General features: G+C 37.1%; 1 protein-coding gene across 1 annotated transcript in view; it reads right to left on the minus strand.

Moving 5' to 3' along the window:
- The window catches only part of GPR158 (G protein-coupled receptor 158), a 344,117-nt gene that overhangs the window by 24,488 nt on the left and 298,901 nt on the right, over positions 1–20,728 (minus strand). The window contains exons 6-7 of the mRNA XM_007189896.3: positions 16,244–16,353; positions 2,587–2,825 (exon numbers count right to left, since the gene is read on the minus strand). Of these exons, the coding sequence (XP_007189958.3) occupies positions 2,587–2,825; positions 16,244–16,353 (349 nt within the window). The remainder of the gene's footprint in view (positions 1–2,586; positions 2,826–16,243; positions 16,354–20,728) is intronic.

Below are 20,728 nucleotides of genomic sequence, written 5' to 3' on the forward strand. Positions count from 1 at the left end.
TGGATATAAAAAAAATCTAATGGTAAACATGCTACTTATAGAAATATATAAAGAGGACTGAAAAGAGGTATATGTTACACATTAGCAAACATTAAATTAAGAGAGGTTAAATATGGAATATCTAATACCACATGCAGAAAGAGAAAGAAATGAAATCGCTGTAGGGCAGTGTGAAAAAAAGTTCATAGCAACCACATGTCTCTGAGTTTTCAGGATGGTCCTAATTTCAAATATTTGTTCCTGTTGTTAAATCACGTGTCTTGACTTTTGTTTAGACAATTGTGTTACTGCAAGAAAAGTGTAATTTTTGAAACTAAGGTGTTGCAGAAGTTTATAGGACAAAAACAATGACTGGAAGATAGTAAAAACACCACCACCAAACATTTAACTTCTTACCTCTTGATCTCTGCACCCTATCATTAGTCTTTTATTTTCCAGTATTTTACACTCTAAAGAAGGTCACATCTGTGATTTCTATATAGAAATAAGTAGGGATACATACCTGACAGTAACCTGCAATTTATTTTACATAAACTTTCTTTATAAATAAGTAAGAATTTTATATGATAAACAAGATCCACTGAATACCTATAATGTCTTTAGTAAGGTGTTGAACACTTTACGGGAGATATAAAATATATAAAGGCCTTATTCCTCTCATCAGGTAGTTTACTATTGGTTTACATAGATAAGTGAGAATTGTTAAAAATTATTAAAAAGCAAAATTAGGTGGTAAAGACTCTTGGTACAATGGTAGTTCAATAAAGGAAGACAACCACTCGGACCTGAACCCAGGAATCTGTATAAAAGGGAAGTTCTTTGAGGCATGGTGAAGTTTAGAATATTGTAAAGAGGTATAGAGAACATTTCCTTTGACAGGAACAGTGGTGGAGGTGGCTGGGAATTGTGTGAAGCATGAAGGAAATGCCTAACTGGAAAAGAGGGTAATGCTGAAATACATTGTAAATAATGCTGGATGGTTACATTTATTGTGAGTCTTAAAAACCTGTTAAAGGAATCTGGAGAACCAGAAAGTGATGTGATAAATCAATAAATTCAATCTATTAATAGATTGTTTTTAGGAGATACACACACACACATACCCACACACACACCCCCCAAATTCAGGGATTTTGGAGTTGGAATCATTAGAATGGAGAAAGACTCAGAGCAGTGCTTCTCAAAGTGCGGTTTCAGGACCAGAAGCCGCAGCATTGCCTGGGAACCTGCTACAAATGCAAATTCTTGGGCTCATTTCCGCTTGTTCATTGCCTACCCAATGATGCCTCATTATGAATTTCAGTATTATATTCTTTGTAAAACATAAAAGAAATTTAATGGGCTTTTCTTCATAGTAATATTGGAAAATGATTTTCCCTAGTTTGGTTGACTTGGATTGAAGAACGTAAAATAATGTTATAGGTTTCTATTAAGTAGAAATTTTATATCTGTACAATTTGTTTAATTTTCATATCCAGACTAAAGTCAGAATCGGAATTGCTTCTTACCTTAGTTCTATGCTTTATCTTCTGATACTGATATTGATATCTCCTGATACGAAACTACTGATATCTACTTTGATACTGATCAAAACAACGATGATTGATTTTTATGTACCCACATTGCTTTATTATTACAGATATCAGGCCTATAAGATTCCTAAAATATCTTGTCCAGAAAAATATTATTCCATTTAAATTGTAAACTAAATACACATTAGCTTCTAGCAAAATAGTAAATGTGAACATTCAACGAACAATTGCCAAATATGGGGGAAACAGAAAATGGGAATAAATTCATGGGTTTATTTTTGCCAAATAAAATTAAGATTTGTCCCTGGTTGACTGAGGGGAATGACAACAAAATAATAAAGGGTTTTTGTACTTTTGGAGGCTTAGTTTAAAATAGCCCAATAGTAACAACAGAAAAATTCCTGTGGATTTTTCTCTTCCTCATTTTTCAAAAAACTGAGCTACCAGAAAAATAATCTGTTTTTGGCCCAACACATCATGGGATTCTTCCAAGTTCTCCAGTTTCTCAGTCACATAACTTACTACCTCCAAGGAGCATAGCTTTGTGTTTGTATAATACTGGGCCTCCAGAGAATTCCCAATAAATTATCTTTAGAGGAAAGATAAATTAGAAATTTTGCCTAGAGTGCTCTAGATACCAAGTCTGATATATCATAGGACCAAAACTATATAAAAAATACCAGTACGTTTCCTTTTTCCTCCCAGCTAAAGAAATAAGTCAAGAGAACAGCTACTGTTAGCCAAATAGGGACACACTGACAGGACGGAAAGCAGAAAGTCTCTCTGTACAAAGAAGTTGCCTTTACTGACTGCATTTCTCCTTCTTGATTACATTTTCTGAACAAAGCTACACACCTTTGAAAAAGATGGAAACTCTCAGAAAAAGTTTGCATTCCGCATGTCATTATTATCTTTTCATAATATTGTTTCACCAAAACCATATTAGGTAAAATTCCTTTAGGGTTTGTGAAAGGGCTTGGCAAGGCTTCTAACGAAGTCCATTTTAATGCTAGTGGGCAAAGAACAAAATCGCACAAAGCAAGTGATCACATACCAACTGCTGTCATGTAATCCCAGCGCTCAACGAGGCACATATTGAAGATGAGGTGATCTGATGTTTGCCCTTGGCCAATGAGTGAAATCTGCCTTTCCAAATTCTGGCAAACAGATGAAGTCCAGCCAATGAGAAACCAAAACACTACCAGGAGTATTACTGCCAGCATCCTCATGACCCGTCCACCGGTCATGTATGGAATCCGTTGGGCTGTTCGTGAAAGAAACACCTTCAAAACCCTGGAAAAACAAGACATCAAAATGTGAAGGCAACCTAACAACCAGAAAGTAAAATTCTAAAATATCTCATTTTTCTAGGTGATATTTAAACCCACCCAAACCTACTTAGGCAGAGTTTTAACATAAAAAACAAACAACAGTGTTGCCTATACTTTTACTGAATTTCATTCTACTTTACCTTCCAATAGCAGAACAAATATCCTGCATTAGGGGTCAGTGAGTCAACAGATTTGTGTAGGATGGAATTCTTTTGAGTATGTTTTAATATTTCAAGGAAAACTCTCAGGACCTTAGAAAGATCCATAGGCAAACATTGCTCAAACAGGGTTTCTGAGGGATCAAAAAATAGTCCTAAAAGTGAGTAGTTGGGTTTTACAATATTATACTAAGTCAAAGACTTCCTTAAACCAGTTATTTTTTTTTTACAGTAGAATGTTATAAAAGGTATTTTCTGAAAATCATTTTATATAGCCTCCCTTTATAGTCATTTTGTCACATTACCAAAAATAAGTATGAAAACAATAAGATGGGTATTTAAATACCCCTGAATAAGATTATTGCATTAAGGAAGAGGATATGACCTATAAGAAATGCAGTGATTTTTAAAATTTGGGGTTTTTTTTCTGTATATATGACTCAAATGCACAGCCAGAGTTGAGACCTACTGGATTACATGATATCTAAGAACTGTTCCATCTCTAAAAATGGTGTGAAGACAAAATCCAACCTTACTATAGGGATCTTTCCAGCCATCCTTTCTTTAATTTCATCTCCAGAATATTCTTAGCTGATTTTAACTCCCCATTCTCATTCTGATATTTTAGGTCACAATATTGTGGCTTGACATAATCTACCATGAGTGGTTTATGATACTATAAGGGTATCCATAATCAATTCCCAAAAGGCAAAAATGAATTCATCTTCCCAACTTTTCTATTTCCTCCTCTGTCTGATTCTTTCAACATTTTAAATGAAATATTCATAAAAATCATTATAAATATGGAAATGAAACATACACACCTGAAATAACCTAGACGTATTTTACTATTTTTTCTCTCAATGCTGGGCTTTGATAGCTCTTCCAAATTAACACAACACATCCAGTAAAGAAAGTTATTTCCTAGCAGATTCTTATTTATCCTTCCCCCCTGCATATCTTTAACCCCACTGTCCTTCACCTAACACACAGCATGAAGTTATTTAATTCTGAATAAAATACTTATCCTCAATTTTTATGTGGAACAATGTCAGTAAGGTATTAGTATAAAACAAGAGTACAAAAGAAGATCACTTTACTCACCATTTAACTACAGACAGTCCCCAACTTAAGATGGTTCGACTTACGATTTTTTGATTTTATGATGGCATAAAGTGATAAGCATTCAGTAGAAACTGTACCTCGAGTTTGAATTTTGGTCTTTTACGGGGCTAGTGATACGTGGTACGATATTCTCTCCTGACGCTGCAGCTCCCAGGCAGCCACACGATCACAAGGGTAAACAACTGACCCACTTACAACCATGCTGTACTCATTCAACCATTCTGTTTTTCACTTTCAGTACAGTATTCAATAAATTACATGAGATATTCAACACTCTATTACAAAATAGACTTTGTGTTAGATGATTTTGCCCAAGTGGAGGCCAAGGTAAGTGTTCTGAGCACGGATAAGGTAGGCTGGCCTAAGCTATGATGTTAGATGTACTGAATGCATCCTCGACTTTACGATATTCTCAATCTACAATGGGTTTACCTGGACATAATTCCACTGAAAGTCAAGGAAGATCTGTAGTTCACCAGATTAGCAGTTACTTTCCATTCCCTGGGTGAAACATACTGAGTATGGCCCGTGTCATGCTGAATGCTAGTACTGGCAGCGAACGCAATGTCTCTCTCCAGTATGCCTCAAACACTTTTGCTCCAACTAGCTGAATTGCTACTTGTTAAGAATCAGTTGTACTTGTCCCCAGATTATGTCCACTGTTATCATCTTTGTTTCTTGATAGTTGATTTGTAATATTATATTAGTTTCAGGCATACAACATAGTGATACAATATTTTATAGATCGTACTCCATTTAAAGTTATTATAAAATAATGGCTATATTTCCCTGTGCTGCACAATATATCCTTGTTGCTTATCCATTTTATACATAGTAGTTTGTATCACTTATCCCATGCCCCTAACTTAACCCTCCCCCCTTCCTTTTCTCCACTGGTAACCACTAGTTTGTTCTCTGTATCTGTGAGTCTGTTTCTGTTTTGTTATATACATTCGTTTGTTTTATTTTTTTAGATTCCACATATAAGTGATAAAAGAGTATTTGTTATCATTTTATATAATTTAACTAAATTGACTGTGTAAGCAAAGGAGACATTTGTACAAAATTCTATTTTGAATGCTTTGGAAGGACTCCATAAAGGTGAGTCACTAAAAGAAACTGTTAACTTAGGGGAAAGTAAGAAAAATTTTAATATATTGCGGTGGTCAACAAACCAAAATCCAGAAGGAGTCTACACTCAGATTACCTCAAAATAACAAACAAAAACTCTTTAGATTCTCACTCCTACTTAAAGAACCAAAACTATGAACAATAGATAATACATTGCAGTGATTTATGCTACAAAGAGAACAATTAGATCCACAGTCAAAGAAGAGGACTTACTTCAAAAATATTGGTGAGTGATTATTTGTATCTTAAATTACAGTATCTATACACTTCTTTAACCCCTTTCTACTTTAAAAAACTTTATTCATTAATTGACCAATCACTAATCCATTAAGAAGGCTTCTATTATAATCAGCAGATCAAGATTCAAAAACTCTATCCTAGGAATGAGAGAAATTTCTTGGAAAACTAATATTCTTGCCAGTGCCAATCTTATTTTTTGTAGGAGAAACCTGCAGCCACTATGTGCACATAATTGTTTCTGGTTGTACCTGGATGAATTCTAAATTCTGAATGATTAGGATCTCAAAAGAGGGACTCTGAACCATTTTTCTGGTCTTCAATATTTTGGCTAGGGCCAAAAGAAAAAGAGAGAATTGTTCCAAATTCTAGCTTGACTATATTTGAATATCTGAAATGTAATTATAATGAACAAAGGTTTATGTAGTGACAACCATATGCGAGGTATCATACTAGGCATCATGGAAGGCATAAGATATGATTCCTGTCTTCCAGAAGCCTACAATCTAACTAGAAATAAGTATGTAAATAGCTACCATATAAAACAGCATATAATTATATGTTGTTGTGTGTAGTTAGTAAGTCTAGGAACCTAATAGAATAGGTGCTACTTGGTCTGGGTCTTGATGGATATCAGTAGGTAGAAATGGAGGAAAGTGGAGAAGATATAAGGAGACATTCTAGCTGAAGGGAATCACATAAAGTACAAAGCAGGGAAATGTAAGTTGTCTTTGAGGGACAGTGGGTGGAAATGTTTGGCAAGAGGGGAAGTTTTTTTTCAACCCACAGGGACTCCCAGGGATTTTTCAAGTTACTGCGAAGGGTTTCATTGGGTTGAGAACCATTGCTTCAGAGAAAAATAGTTATGATTTATATTTTCTTTCCGGCCAATATGTGGGAAATCATTTATTTTTCTGATACTGGAAGATTTTCACATAGAAACTCTAAACCTCAATGAGAGGAAATATTGAATTTTTAAAATACTTCTTAACCAGATGAGTTTGTCATTTGCAGAGGAAATCTATATGATCCCAGTATGGTAATCTTTTAATCAAGAAATCCAACTTCTAAATTATCAGAAATTTTCATGCTTTCCAGATGACCCCATGGGTATTTATTGTAAAATCTGAGAACTCAAGATTGTCACAGATCCCCAAATCTCATTTCCAGAGAGGAAAAGCCAAAGCAGAGCTCCCATGAGTCTCCTGTTACTGCTTTTACTGGCTTTCAAACACTAGAAAATACAATAACACAACTCTGCACAGCAATCTAACCATTTCAGGATATTGGTTTTTGTAAAATGGAATAAGATGCATTTTTCTAGGATTGCCTTAAAATAAAATGAGAAAATTCTGCTATATCTTTAAAAAATGAGCTCTTGTTAGTCTAGGGTTCACTGCCTAGAAACCAAGTTCTAAAAATGAAATCCTTAGCCACACATTTATATGAAATACAGCTGTAGAAAAAATGCAATAATTAAACTTATATCGATTACTTTTCCTACTATTTTTTCCACAGATAAATTTTTAAGCTACCATCTGTTCAGAAGGTTTCACTATTCTAAAGGAAAGCAGTAATGTATACAAGAGGACTGCAAAAAATTTCCAGAATTTAATATAAAAAGGTATATTTAAAGCATATATTCAGTTCTCATTATTAATAGTAGATAAATTCATAGAAATCATGTTGAAATGATAAAAAAAAAAAGGGGGAAACCCAGGAATTAACTGTCACTATATGTCTGCCTCTACTTTTCCACGTTCCACATTTCTAGTTTGAGCTCATAAAACTCCACTGTAAGGACTTGTACTTAGGTTATCGATTATCTGCTTCAAATATCTAATTGATACTGTTACTCCTTATTTAACTTGATCTCTCTCCAGCTTTTGGCGTGGCGGAGGCACTTGGCTTCCATTATGTCACGTTCTCTTGATTCTCTGCCTACTCCTCTGTCAGCAGCTTTTCAGTCTCTGTCACAGAGTTCTCTGCCTCAGTCTTCCCCTTAAATAACAGTGTTCCTCAAGGATCTCCTAAACTTAGTCACCTTCTCTTCTTGCTCTACAGATTATACTGGGAAATTCCATCCACAATCCTGCTTCAATTATGTACATGCTGGTGAGTCCCAAATCTGTAACTTTGGTTTAGATCACTCTCCTGAGCTCAAGATCTGTATACTCAGTGACCTACTGGACATCAACAGGTTCCCCAAATAAAATCATCACTCTCTCCACTCCTCTCTCCTCTAACCCACTGTGTTACCTGTCTCAATGACCAGTACCAGTTAATTGCTCAAAGCAGAAACCTAGGAATGAACTTTGATACTTCTCTCTCATTTACATTCCGGACACCAAATGCATGATTAAGAACTTAATTTCTACCTCTTAAATATCTTTCAAGTCCTTCTATTTTTCTCCATTTTCACTGCCACTATACAGCTCCTGGTCATCAACCTCTGTCTTCAGTAATTTCCTAACCAGTCTCTTTATTGGTCTTGCCGACCTTCAGTCCACACTGTACGCTGAAGCCACAATGATCTTCTTAAACTGCACTCTAATCACATTTCTCTCCTGTTTAGAGTCCTTCTGCGGCTCTCCACCCAAATCCTAGCTACCTTACGATGGTAAAACGCCTTGAAAAATTGGTTCCTCCTTGCTTCAGCATGCTCATCTCTCACTATTCTTCCCTTCCTAGGGTGCTGCGGGTCCCTGTGGACTATATGCAAGAGTCCTCTATCTGAACCTTTGCCCTCAGCTTCCTGCACTGCCCCTCCCTCCATCAATACAAACACCTAATTTAGCTACTTCTGCATATTTCTTCATGGCTCATTTGAGATGCCACTTGCTCTGGGCTAGTGGTTCCCAAACCACTAGCATCAACACCATCTGGAAACTTGTTAGAAATGCAAATTCTTGGGTCCCATCCATACCTACTACTATGTCAGAAATTCTGGGGATTAGGGCCCAGAAATCTGTATTTTAACAAATCCGTTAGGTAAATTCGGACGAAGGCTATAGTTTGAGAGCTTTTTTCCCCAAAAGGCTTAAGACTGGTGTAGGTGTCCTTCTAATGGGCTGACTGCTCTAAACTGTCAGATAAATTTTTGAGTTTTTGTTATGCTGACACCAAAATTTAAAGCCTCTAGTAACAGAAAGTTTTCCATTTTCAGAACATCTGCATCTGTTTGTGATTTAGCAGCATCTTTTTTGTGTACTAAACGGGAATGAACATATATATCCTCAAGCCATCTAGTCTTCTGTTCGATTAATTTAATCGGAATAATCCTAAAGTCTTGAAGTTCTCCATTAGACTTGAATTTCTATCCATTTTACTACTTTCTTAGAAACTCCAGAGAATAAATGCTTCTGATGAAAAGTAGGAGGTGATTATTTTCTTTTATAAATATAAAGCCACTCAAGTCTTGACAAAAGAGCCTTAAGAGTGAACAACACAAAAAGGGCTGAAGTCACTCCCTCTCAGTTTGCTTTAAATGGTCACAAGCCCTCATGTTTATTGAGTTTTTCAACAATTTCTCAAAATTTCATTTTCAGAAGTAACCTAAAGCTGCTTCTTGGTCACTGGGTAGATGTTGGGTATATATTAAAAAGGATCAGCATCACCTAGGCAGAAATAGATTGTTAACATTTATCAGACGTGAAGTTCAGTAAACTGTTGTGACTATTTTAAGTTATTGCTATTATAAGAAGGAAAACTCACAACTCAGCCTTCCAAATATAGGTATTTTTGTCCATTGCAGTGACCTGCTTGTGCTCTCATATCTCATACTAATCTTCCTTTCTTTTGACCTGATTGTAAGTAGACAGAATAAGGCATAATGATGAAAAAATACAGGAAGAAGGAAGGGTTACAGGACTATTGCAAGTCAAATATAGAGCTAGAAGGAACTTGGGTATTATCTCTTCTGATATCAGAAACAAGGAAAGAATGTCTGCTCTCACCACTTCTATCCATCATTGTACCAAAAGTTCTAGCCAGAGCAATTGGTCAAGAAAAAGAAATAAAATGCATCCATATTGGAATGGGAGAAGTAAAACTGTCTGTTAGTAGATGACATGATCTTATATATGGAAAACCCTAAAGAACACACACACACACACACACACAATCTGAGCTAAAAACCACATTCAGTGAAGTTGTAAGATACAAGTTCAACATTAAAAAATCAGCTTTATTTTTATATACTCGTGATGAGCTATCTGAAAATGAAATTGACTAAACAGCTCCATTTACTATAGCATCAAAAAAATACCTAGGGGTAAATTTAACCAAGGAGGTAAAAGATGTGTATGCTGAAATCTCTACAACATCACTGAAAGAAATTTTAAAAGATCTAAAGAAATGGAAAGACATTCTGTGTTCATGGATTGAAAGACTTAATATTGCTAAGACGGCATTATTCCCTAAACTGATCTACAGGTTCAAGCCAATTTAACAAAACAGTGTGGTACTAGCATAATGGTAGACATATAGAACAACAGAATAAGACTGATCATCCAGAAATAAACATCTACATCTCCAGTCAACTGATTTTTGACAACAGTGCCAAAACCATTAAATAAAGAAAAAATTATCTTAAAAAAAAAAATCTATTCAATAAAAAAGGGAGTTCCCTGGCAGTCCAGTGGTTAGGACTCGGTGCTTTCACTGCCGTGGCCCCGGGCTCAATCCCTGGTCAGGGAACTAAGATGCCACAAGTCGCATGGTGCGGCCAAAAAAAAATCTTTTAAACAAATGGTCCTAAGGACAAGTGTATATCCAAATGCAGAAGAATGAATTTAGACCTCTACCTCACATAATATACAAAAATTAATTCCAAATGAATCAAAGACCCCAATGTAAGAACTAAAACTGTAAAATGCTTAGAACAAAACAGAGGTATAAATCTTCCTGATCTGAAATTAGGCAATGGTTTCTTAAATATCATACCAAGGCATATGTAACAAGAGAAAAAATAGATAAATTGAACTGCATAAAAATAAAAAATTTGGCATCAAAGCACACTATCAAGAAAGTAAAAAAGAAAACCCACAGAACTGGAGAAAATATTTTCAAATAATTTATCTGATAAGGGTCTCAGATCCAGAATATATAAGAACTCATACAATGCAACACAAAAGACAAAAAACCCAATTAAAAAATGGCCAAAGGACCTGAATCGACATTTCTCTAAAGTGATGTATAAATGACCAATAAACACCTGAAAATAATCTCAACATCATTAGTCATTGGGAAAATGGATAAAAAGATTGTCCTCCTTTTGCCCTTTAAAAAATTTAAAGTATCTTACTGTATTTTATGTATCTTTAAAAGAATACATAAAATAAATAAATATAAATATCTTTCAGTCACTTTCAAAATTTACTAGGGGGAGGGGTGAAGTGGGAGGCTGGGGTCAGCAGATGTGAGCTATTATATACAGAATGGATAAACAGCCAGGTCCTGCTGGATAGCACAGGGAACTATATTCAATATCCTATGATAAACCATAATGGAAAAGAGTATAAAAAAGAATGTATATATGTATAAATGAATCACTTTGCTGTACAGCAGAAATTAATACAACACTGTAAATCAACCACACTTCGATAAAAAAATTTACTAGGAAACAAAACTATCTATCTATCTATCTATCTATCCGTTCCCACAAAGTGTAAATATTTGGTGCTAATGAGTGCAGTAGAGAAAACTGCTACAAATTGTGCTGCATCCAGAGCAAGCAGTACTGAATAATGCATGAAATGAAAATCCCTAGGCCAGAGCCAGAAGAAGGATTTTTTTGCAGCCTGCTTAAATATTTGTTTTAAATATAGTACAGAAAAGTCTTTTGTTTTTTCTTGATTAGCCTTAGAAAAAGGAAAAGGCAATTTGTTTTCAGAAATCATATTACAGGGAATAGGAAAATGTTCTTCTAGCATTAAGTTTCTTAATCTCTCTCTACCCCCTTTCATTTAAAACAGTTCCTCATTTTTCCTCCTGAAAATATACTCAGATTTTCTGAGACTAGAGATATTGCCTTTCCAGGTTGCTTAAAACCAACCAACCGACCAACCAACCAACCTAGCTTAGCAAGTATTCTGCGAACCCACACATGCATGGATGTACCAGATGTTCTTTTAGATCTGTCCTACATCATTAACCTGCTAAGTCAAACAGATCTATGGTTACTGAAGGAAACTCTTTTTATAAATGAACCTGCTTCATTTTTGCCTGTTTCAGCTCTATTTTTCCTTATGATCCATACTGAGCCAGCTAAAACCTGTCCCATTCTCCCTTCCTTCTTTCTCCAAAGAGAAACAAACAGTTTTAGGTTCAAATAAATTGCATTGCATGAATGGCCTGCCAGTGAGGTGGGGCGGTGGGACTTGTCTGCCCTGGGTGCAGGTAATAATGTCCGTGGAGAATTTAAGGCAATAATAATGACAACTCAAAGCTGTTCTGCTTTTTATCATCACCATGTGCTGGTGATTCTAAACAATGTCAGTGATAAAATACTCCTCCCTGAAGGACTGGACCACTTTCACCACCTTCCCCTAACTTGTTACACCTCTGTATTGCACTGTTAAAAAACAAAAGACTTGCAATTTTCCTTTGGATTGGTATGGTAGTCTTTGGCTGTATGACTCTCAAATGTGGGGAGAGACCACTAAAGAAAAAGGTGGGAGATTTGATAAAAGTGAATGAAACCCTTAAGTTCCCGTCCTAGGCTAACAGTATCATTTCTAGTGACAGACTGAGAACCTATTCCTCTTTCATATTTTCTTCACGTTTTCAGAGCTACTGAATTCTGTAAACACTAAAATTGATCAGTGAGAGATCAGGAAAGAGAAGAAGAAATGTTGAACAATTTTACTAAGCTTTGAGGGAAATGGCTGAAATAAAACAAGAACTCAGGTGTTTCCTGCTTATCCTATTCTCAAGGGACTAGAACAGTCACTTTATTTATCAGTACTGATAACTGCCTTAGAATTTTCTGCCTAGAGAGGTATTACTTTTTTTTAAAAATTTGAAATAAAAAATGAAGTTCTTATAAAAATGAGAATATAGCATTCAAGGGACTTTATCCCTTAGCTCAGGCTACCTTGATCCCTCAAGCTACCTTGGGTCAGGTCTGACAAAGCCTGGTTCTTTTATATAGCTTTTTTTTTTTTTTTTTAAAGGATTTTTCTTATTTATTTATTTATTTATTTATTTATTTTTGGCTGTGTTGGGTCTTCGGTTTGTGCGAGGGCTTTCTCCAGTTGCGGCAAGCGGGGGCCACTCTTCATCGCGGTGCGGGGACCGCTCTTCATCGCGGTGCGCGGGCCTTTCTCTATCGCGGCCCCTCCCGTCGCGGGGCACAGGCTCCAGACGCGCAGGCTCAGCAATTGTGGCTCACGGGCCCAGCTGCTCCGTGGCATGTGGGATCTTCCCAGACCAGGGCTCGAACCCGTGTCCCCTGCATTAGCAGGCAGATTCTCAACCACTGCGCCACCAGGGAAGCCCCAAAGCCTGGTTCTTTAGCTTTCTCTTCAACTCTGTGACCTTCGCCATATCCTTCCAATGAATTTCTTTTTTGCTTAATTTAGCCATCCTCAATGTCTGTGGTTTGTAACCAAAACCCCCTACTTGACATATTTTACAAATATTTCAATCATGTTTAAGATTTACAGCAACTCCACAGGTGAGGTGAGAAGTGATTCTCAGAAGCTAAAATAATTTCTTCTTGGTTGTATAAGTTATTAGTGGCAGAACTGAAATTCAAATTTGGATTTGTAAAGATTTATGTCTTTCCTCTCTATCATGTTACTACAAAATCTTCAAAGTCCCTTCTTGAGGACAACACGTTGCTTGACTATAAGAGATATCAACCAAAGACATCCCTGCAGCTCCATTCACTATAACCATCCACCCATTCATTCACTTGACAAATATGTGAATACATTAAATGGGCAGGACGCAGCACTAAGGATGGGGAATACAAAGCTGGTTCATCCAGTCACTTCCATCGGGTTGCTCACATTCCTCTGAGATGCTGATTCTTCAGTTTATAGACGTAAACAATATTGGAATCAGTTAAATTTAAACAATATGGAAAAACAATATAATACACAGCCATATGGTTCAGACAGGATAAGAATAATTCAGCTCATTAAACTAGAAATAGTTTCCACTCGATTTAAGCCTTCAGTAGGTAATTCTTCACTGCAATGACTTCTAGAGACACACAGTCAGAGAGAAAATCGTTTTAATTACAGTCTTTAAAATAAAGAAAAGAATGATGAAGTAATCTAGTTTCCCAAGTCCCAATCATTTGTATGCCACCCTCAAGATTTCTGCCTGTATCTGTGTACCAACTAATATTTTCTTTAAATCAACTTCTATTTATTGCTTTAAAATATTTTAAAGGGACTTCCCCTGGTGGTCCAGTGGTTGGGACTTCGCCTTCCAATGCAGGGGGTGCAGGTTCGATCCCTGGTCGGGGAGCTAAAATCCCACATGCCTTGCAGCCAAAAAACCAAAACGTAGAGCAGAAGTAGTGTTGTAACAGATTCGATAAAACTTTAAAAATGGTCCTCATCAAAAAAATAATCTTTAAAATATTTTAAAGAAAACTTTATATTGCTACTTTCAATGAAAAACTGGTAGGTAATCCATAAATAGAATGTAACTATGAAAATAAATACAGTGAAATAAAGATAATAAATTTCATCTAGATAGTATTGCAGTGGGAAGCTCTGAGCCTGAAGCTTGATCCACTCTTCGTGGTAAAGGAAAATTAGCAACTGTTCGGCAGGTGTTAAAGACCTACTATTTCCAAACTATTTTTTCTCCTGGAAATAATCAGAGGGATGGAAAGAAAACCTGAATGGAAGGAATTTTCTTACTCTGTGATTCAGTGTTATTTAATACTGTGTTCTTGTCCCACAAACAGCCTCTCACAGACCACAGTGTCATGTATTTCAGGCACTTGAGAGTACACAGTGAGTCAGGGAAATAGGAATGCTTTATGTGTGGAGGGAACTGTGGGAAGCAGCTTCCAAGTCTACATCTGACATTTTCATTCATTCACTTATCAACTATTATGCATTAAGCACCTGCCATGTGTCATTCATTGTGCTAAGGATTCACTTGTGAATGGGATTCACTTGCGAATGACCTCACTTCAAGGAGAAGGTAAATTAGGTAAAAATGAAGAAGATAATTACATAAGCAAACTGTATCATATAATAGAGGACCCAATAGATGCTAAGGGCTAGACTCATAGGGAGAGAGATCATTCTCAAGTCTCAAGAGGCCACCCATTCTTTTGGAAATTCCAGAAGTCTTACTGTCCATTATAGGCTGTCAATGATTTCTCATTTCCTTTAGCAAGCACCAGCCGAAAAATAGTTATCATATAAGGAATGGAAACCGGAAAGTACTTAAAGAACAGGACACAAGAGCAAAGTGTGCTGTGATGTGGAAAGAATAAAGTGAGCATCAGAAAGACCATTAGAGATTAGTCTAATCATTTCTTTTTGTAGTAAATAGAGGGCTAAATGATTTCCTAGGCTAAACTGAGATTTAAACTGGACCTCCTGAAGTCCAGTCCAATAAACTTTGTACTATATGACATATATAAGAAAGGATCTTGAGAGTTAAAGACATTTACATTTGTTCCAAAAAGATAATCTGGAGCATTCCCAGTTATTAAAATAAGTACAAAAAAATAGTAAAAGAAATGGAGATGCTTGTGTAATGGAGAGTATAATGATCACATTTCAAGAAAGGGTGAAGGGGTGGCATTTAAAGACAAATATAACACATACTATGGCATCTAAGATAAACTGTTTTATGAGTCATATCAAGATACATTTATTGAGAAATACTTATGGTCAAATTAGCATGAAAATATGAATGGCTTACTGTGACTATTAAAACAGCTTTACAGCTGATCAGCGTAAAAGGTTTCTTCTATAGAACTACAGTGTTATCCTGCAGGAGAAATTTATATTTTATCTCCTATGCTCTTTGGCACCACTACGCTGAGAAAACTTGGAAAGAGGAGGCAAGGGAAAGCCCTGGAATCATTTCCAGCTATCCCCAGCCTTTCTGGATAGGTAATTTATTTTATTGCCTCTTTCTTCCTAGTATTTATCATATACTTCTTAAAAGTAGGTGATTTTGAAACTAAAGTATAAGGGAATTTACAGTGTTCTCCAATTTATAAGGTTGATAATCACTGGAGCCTACTGTAAGGAGGGAAACCAAGAATACTATTTTTTGGAAATTCATCCAAAGAATATCAGTGGGATTACCCTGGGGCGTGGAACTCAGGAATGGAGGACAATAGCTTTTGTCAGCTAAGCATATTGCTGAATTCTACTATACAGGATTCTTTGGTAGCTCTGGACTTGGATTATTATTTCAGCTGTATTGTCTTCGTATTTCTTCCTGTTCTTAGCTAGTAAATACTGTTTCACATTCATTCTAAATTTACTTTTTATTCAGAATTAACCTTTCCATAACCAATGGCACAGTCTATTAAAGCATGTTGTTCAAATTCAATTGTATTAAAGACTTTCCTAGAGTATCCTAAAGATATTGTCTTAAAAAGGAAAAATATATATCATCTTCCTATCTAAATTTCTGAAATTTAACCATTTAAGTGGCTGACTGAGCTGGCAATTACATGCTAAGCCAAACACTTTGATCCTCCCATGGGAATGAAAACTAATAAAACATAATATACCTGTGAAGCTTGAGAGTGACAGTTCCATAAACAGTAGCAAAACCGAGAAGACGGACCCATCTTAGGAGAATACAGCGAAATGTGCTTGGCTCAAAGTACAAAATAACAACCTGTGGGATGAGAAGAGAAAGAAAGAGACCTTCAGGATCAGCTGATGACCCACAGATTAAAATCAGTATTTCACAGTCTGATGTTTCATACTATGAATTTTGATATGAGAACGTATTTATTTGAATAAAACTCTAAAATATTATTTTGATCATTCTTTGTCCAAAACAAAGAATTATAGAGTCTCCTTATTGTTTTCATATCAGATCTAAAGTCTTTAATTCTAGCTTTCAGGAGTTCCTAGCAATTGCCTCTAAATTTTTGGTATGTCCAAGCTTCACTCTCCTTTACTTCCCCAGATGGGCCAGCCAGGCGAGCTTCCACTGCCTTTCTCAGCTGGAGCCGTGCCTATTCCTGCACCACACTTCCGGCAATACCTCTCCCCTGTCTGAAATATCCTAAGAGGAGTATCCTGTACTGAACCCCATCCTCCCATCATCTATCACTCTGTGTTTATTACCTCACTTAGTACTTGGCTCCATTACTTCACTAGCTCCTCTCTTCTCACTCCAGAGTTTTCATTCAACGAATATTAATTAAGCATTTATCATGAGCCAGGCAATATACTAGATGCTATGGGTACAAAGGCCAATAAGAAAGGGAAGAAAGCCATATAAAGAAGAAATTGAAGGCTTCCCTGGTGGCGCAGTGGTTAAGAATCCGCCTGCCAATTCAGGGGACACGGGTTCAAGCCCTGGTCCGGGAAGATCCCACATGCCGCGGAGCAACTAAGCCCGTGCACCACAGCGACTGAGTCTGCACTCTAGAGCCCGCGAGCCACAACTACTGAAGTCCGTGCACCTAGAACCCGTGCTCCACAAGAGAAGCCACCGCAATGAGAAGCCCACGTACCGCAATGAAGAGCAGCCCCCGCTCACCACAACTAGAGAAAGCCCGCATGCAGCAGTGAAGACCCAACGCAGCCAAAAATAAAATAAAATAAATAAATTTTTAAAATATAAATAAATAAAGAAGAAATTGCATCAAAGCAGTATAGGTGCTGTGATAAACATCTGTGCAGGTTCCATGGACACAAAGGAACAAGTGGCCAAGTCCGGGGGATGGTCAAAAGTCCTGTGAAAGCACAGTACGCACGACCTTTCGTCTGCTACCGCGTGGTTTTGAGCAAGCCCTCATTGAATAGGAAATGGTTTGGACCTGCTAAAGGATTAATGCCGTTGAAAAACGTGGCCTTGCCCTCTCCTGCTGGAGCAGCTGGCCTGAACTGACTCTGCTGAGCACACGGTCACTGTAACAGAAGAGTATGCCCACTCCTAAAATCTAAAGTGTCATTTTGGTTTTTCATCCCAGAGATGTGAATACTGGAAAACAGAAAGCATAGCTGGGGGAGGTGGGGTGGGTGCTGACATTTTCTTCCTGGTATCTGACAAATGGAGCCCCTCTCTCCAGCCGTACCAAGCATGACACTACCTGTAACTCTACGCTGGCATCTCTCTAATATTTCTACTATATAAAAGTATTAAATTAAGCATTGACAAGACCATTATGATTAAATTCTCAAGGACTGGGGAAAAGACTGGCCAAAAGTGTCAAGAAGAAATGAGAAGAAGGTAAAAAATAGACGTGGACAGGAGATAATGTTCCTTTGTGTGTATATAGTACTTGTCCTTAATTTTCTAATTCACTAAGTCTATGCTGAAGATAGAGATAAAGATTTGATTTCAGAATTTAATCTACCAGGAAACTGCATCCAAAACTTGATATAAAATCTTTCTTTTATTTTCTATTTTCACAAAACAAGTTACAATTCTGTAACTTTGTATTCTAAGTTTTAGCTCATAAGTTTTAGACATAGTTCCTATGCACAAGGGTCCAGTGGTTATTATGAGCTCTGCAAAGTAAGCTGTACTGTTTACTAAGGAATCGGAGCTCAAGGAAGAAGGGAAAACTTATGGGAAAGAAAAATAGAGAAAACTTGATATAAGATTAAGGGATTAGGGAAGCATAAGTGTTCCTTCTCATGGCAGAGAGAAATGATAGATTAGAAACTAGAGAGATAGGACCCTAAAGTCTAGAATATATAAAATCTCAAATATTTCCACTAGAAATGGCTTTAGAGATTATTCCAGCACAGTGGATTCCTGGGGGCTGCAAAAGCCTGAGACTCATTGCAAACTTTTCTATTTCACAACAAGCAACAACTAAGAGAATGAATAAGCAAAGGCGAACAACTACACTACAGACGTCTGCATGATTTTTTTTATTTTGAAAGAAAGAATTGCTCTTGAACTGTTTGGGAACTACTGATATAGCTTCAAACTTTTATTTCACAGATAAAGAATCTGAGAACTTGTTACTGTAAGTGAAAGATTGAGTCGGTCAGAAATAAATGAAAGAATAACAATTTTTTTCAACTTCCCTGGATGAGGTGTAAGTTTAAAAAGTAATAGAAAATGAAACTCCAGTGAACTTAATAAAACATATTAGAAACAGTTCAGCAAATAGTGAAGTAGAACTCTCAATTTTGCAGTGTGGTGGTGGAGAATACAGGCTCTGAATCCAGTCTCCCTGGTCCAAACCTGGCTCTATTCTTTATTAGTTGTATGACTTTGACAGACACTGCCTTGCTATGCCTCAGTTTTCCCATTTGTAAAATGAACACAACAATAATACTTGCAGATGGGACTGTTCTGAAGTTTCAGTGCGATACACATAGTGTCTGCTACAGTGAGTATTCAGTAAGTATTGGCTAATATTATTATGAGAGTTGATTTATGAATGCTTTGTTCTAAAAGTTACCCCTGCAATGCAGTATAATTGCACCTCATGAATTCAATGAATTCTTTACTAATGCTTCTAGCCACTCCTTTTGAATTCCTATAATCACTTTTGGACTGTATATTTTTTCTACCTTATATTATAGTTATCTGTAGGGGTCTCTCCCTGAATCAAATGTAAAATCCGGTGTGCTTTACATTTATATGTAAAATATTTGCTCAGTGATCCATTTTAGTTAATTTAATAAATACAATATTATCTTCAAAATAAACTATTTGAAAAGTCCCATTAGGGTTCACTGGTCTTTGTGACTCTAACTTACACGTTCGCTATTTATTTACTTTGCGTGAGGCAGTAAGGGATTTAGAAGCCATAAAAGTAAATCCGATGCAGATTAGGTCCTCAAGTTATCATTTAGAAGAGTGGATGTTACAAGTAAATGATAAAAATACTGGTACGATCATACCACATATTTATCCAGCATTATTGCTAGATACTAAATTATACATTTTTGCATTACTTGCACATTTAATCCTCACAATACCTTATGAAGTAGGGACTTTTATTTTATAGAAGAGAAATGAGGCACAGAGAATTTAAGTGATATGCTCAGGGCCACACAGCTAGGAAGTGTCAGATCTGGGATCTGAATCCAGGTGGTTTGGTTCCAGAGTTCATGCTCATAAGAGCTGCACTGGCTTGCCTCTCCAAATAGTTCTACCATGTGGGGAGATGACAAATGCCATAATACCATGAATTGCACCATATTGAGGATTCAGAGAAAAGGGAAATTTCTCTCAGTGGAAACAAGCAAAGTTATCCCGGGAGGCTGGACAACTGAGAGCGCATGAAGGAGGAGTGGGTTTAAGTATGGAAGCAAAGAGGAAAGAGGACGGGGGCCTGAGACAGAGCCATGGTTGTGGGGATGCTTCAGAGTGTGGAGTGTACAGACAGACACAGCGGGAAGACATCCAGGGGAGTGTAGAATATCAAGCTTCAAAGCAGAGACGCGGCTAGTTCACTGTAAACTGTGAATAACAGGGTGAGGAATTCAGATTTTATTCCAAGAGCAGACATGCCATTAAACTTTGAGTTGAGATCAGAAGTGTGTTCCAGAAAGTTACTCTGGTAGGAGCATGCAAGAAGACTGGCTGCCCATGGAAGGAGAAGACAGTGAAGGTGAGAAGACCAGTTGGAAAAAAGAAAAACAATCCCAATCCATCATCTTTCCCACCAGCCTTTTCCCTCTTCTTATAGCTTATTCCACCATTCCTCTTTCCTCCAGCTCCCGAACGGCAGCTAGGGTGATGTTTCTGACACCTCACTCTCCTGCCTAGAACCTTTCACTGGCTCCCACGAAAAAGTCAAAATTACTCGAGCTGGTTGTCAGCAGCCTGCCTTTACTACATCATTGCTTTTCCTCCACCCAAGCCCTCCAATCCTTGCATGTGCTGTCCCTTCTCACTGGACGTTCCTTACACAGCCCCCCAGTCTCCCCTGTACCTGGCTTACTCCTGTTCACCCGCAGGCCTCGGCCTGAATACCCCTTCCTCTAGGGGGACGAAGCCTTGCCGGTGGTTTAGGACACTGTCCCTGCTTTATGGCAGCACTGGACCCGTGGCACCAGCTCGGATTGTA

This window comes from Balaenoptera acutorostrata, chromosome 3, assembly GCF_949987535.1.
Source record: "Balaenoptera acutorostrata chromosome 3, mBalAcu1.1, whole genome shotgun sequence".
Taxonomy (NCBI): domain Eukaryota; kingdom Metazoa; phylum Chordata; class Mammalia; order Artiodactyla; family Balaenopteridae; genus Balaenoptera; species Balaenoptera acutorostrata.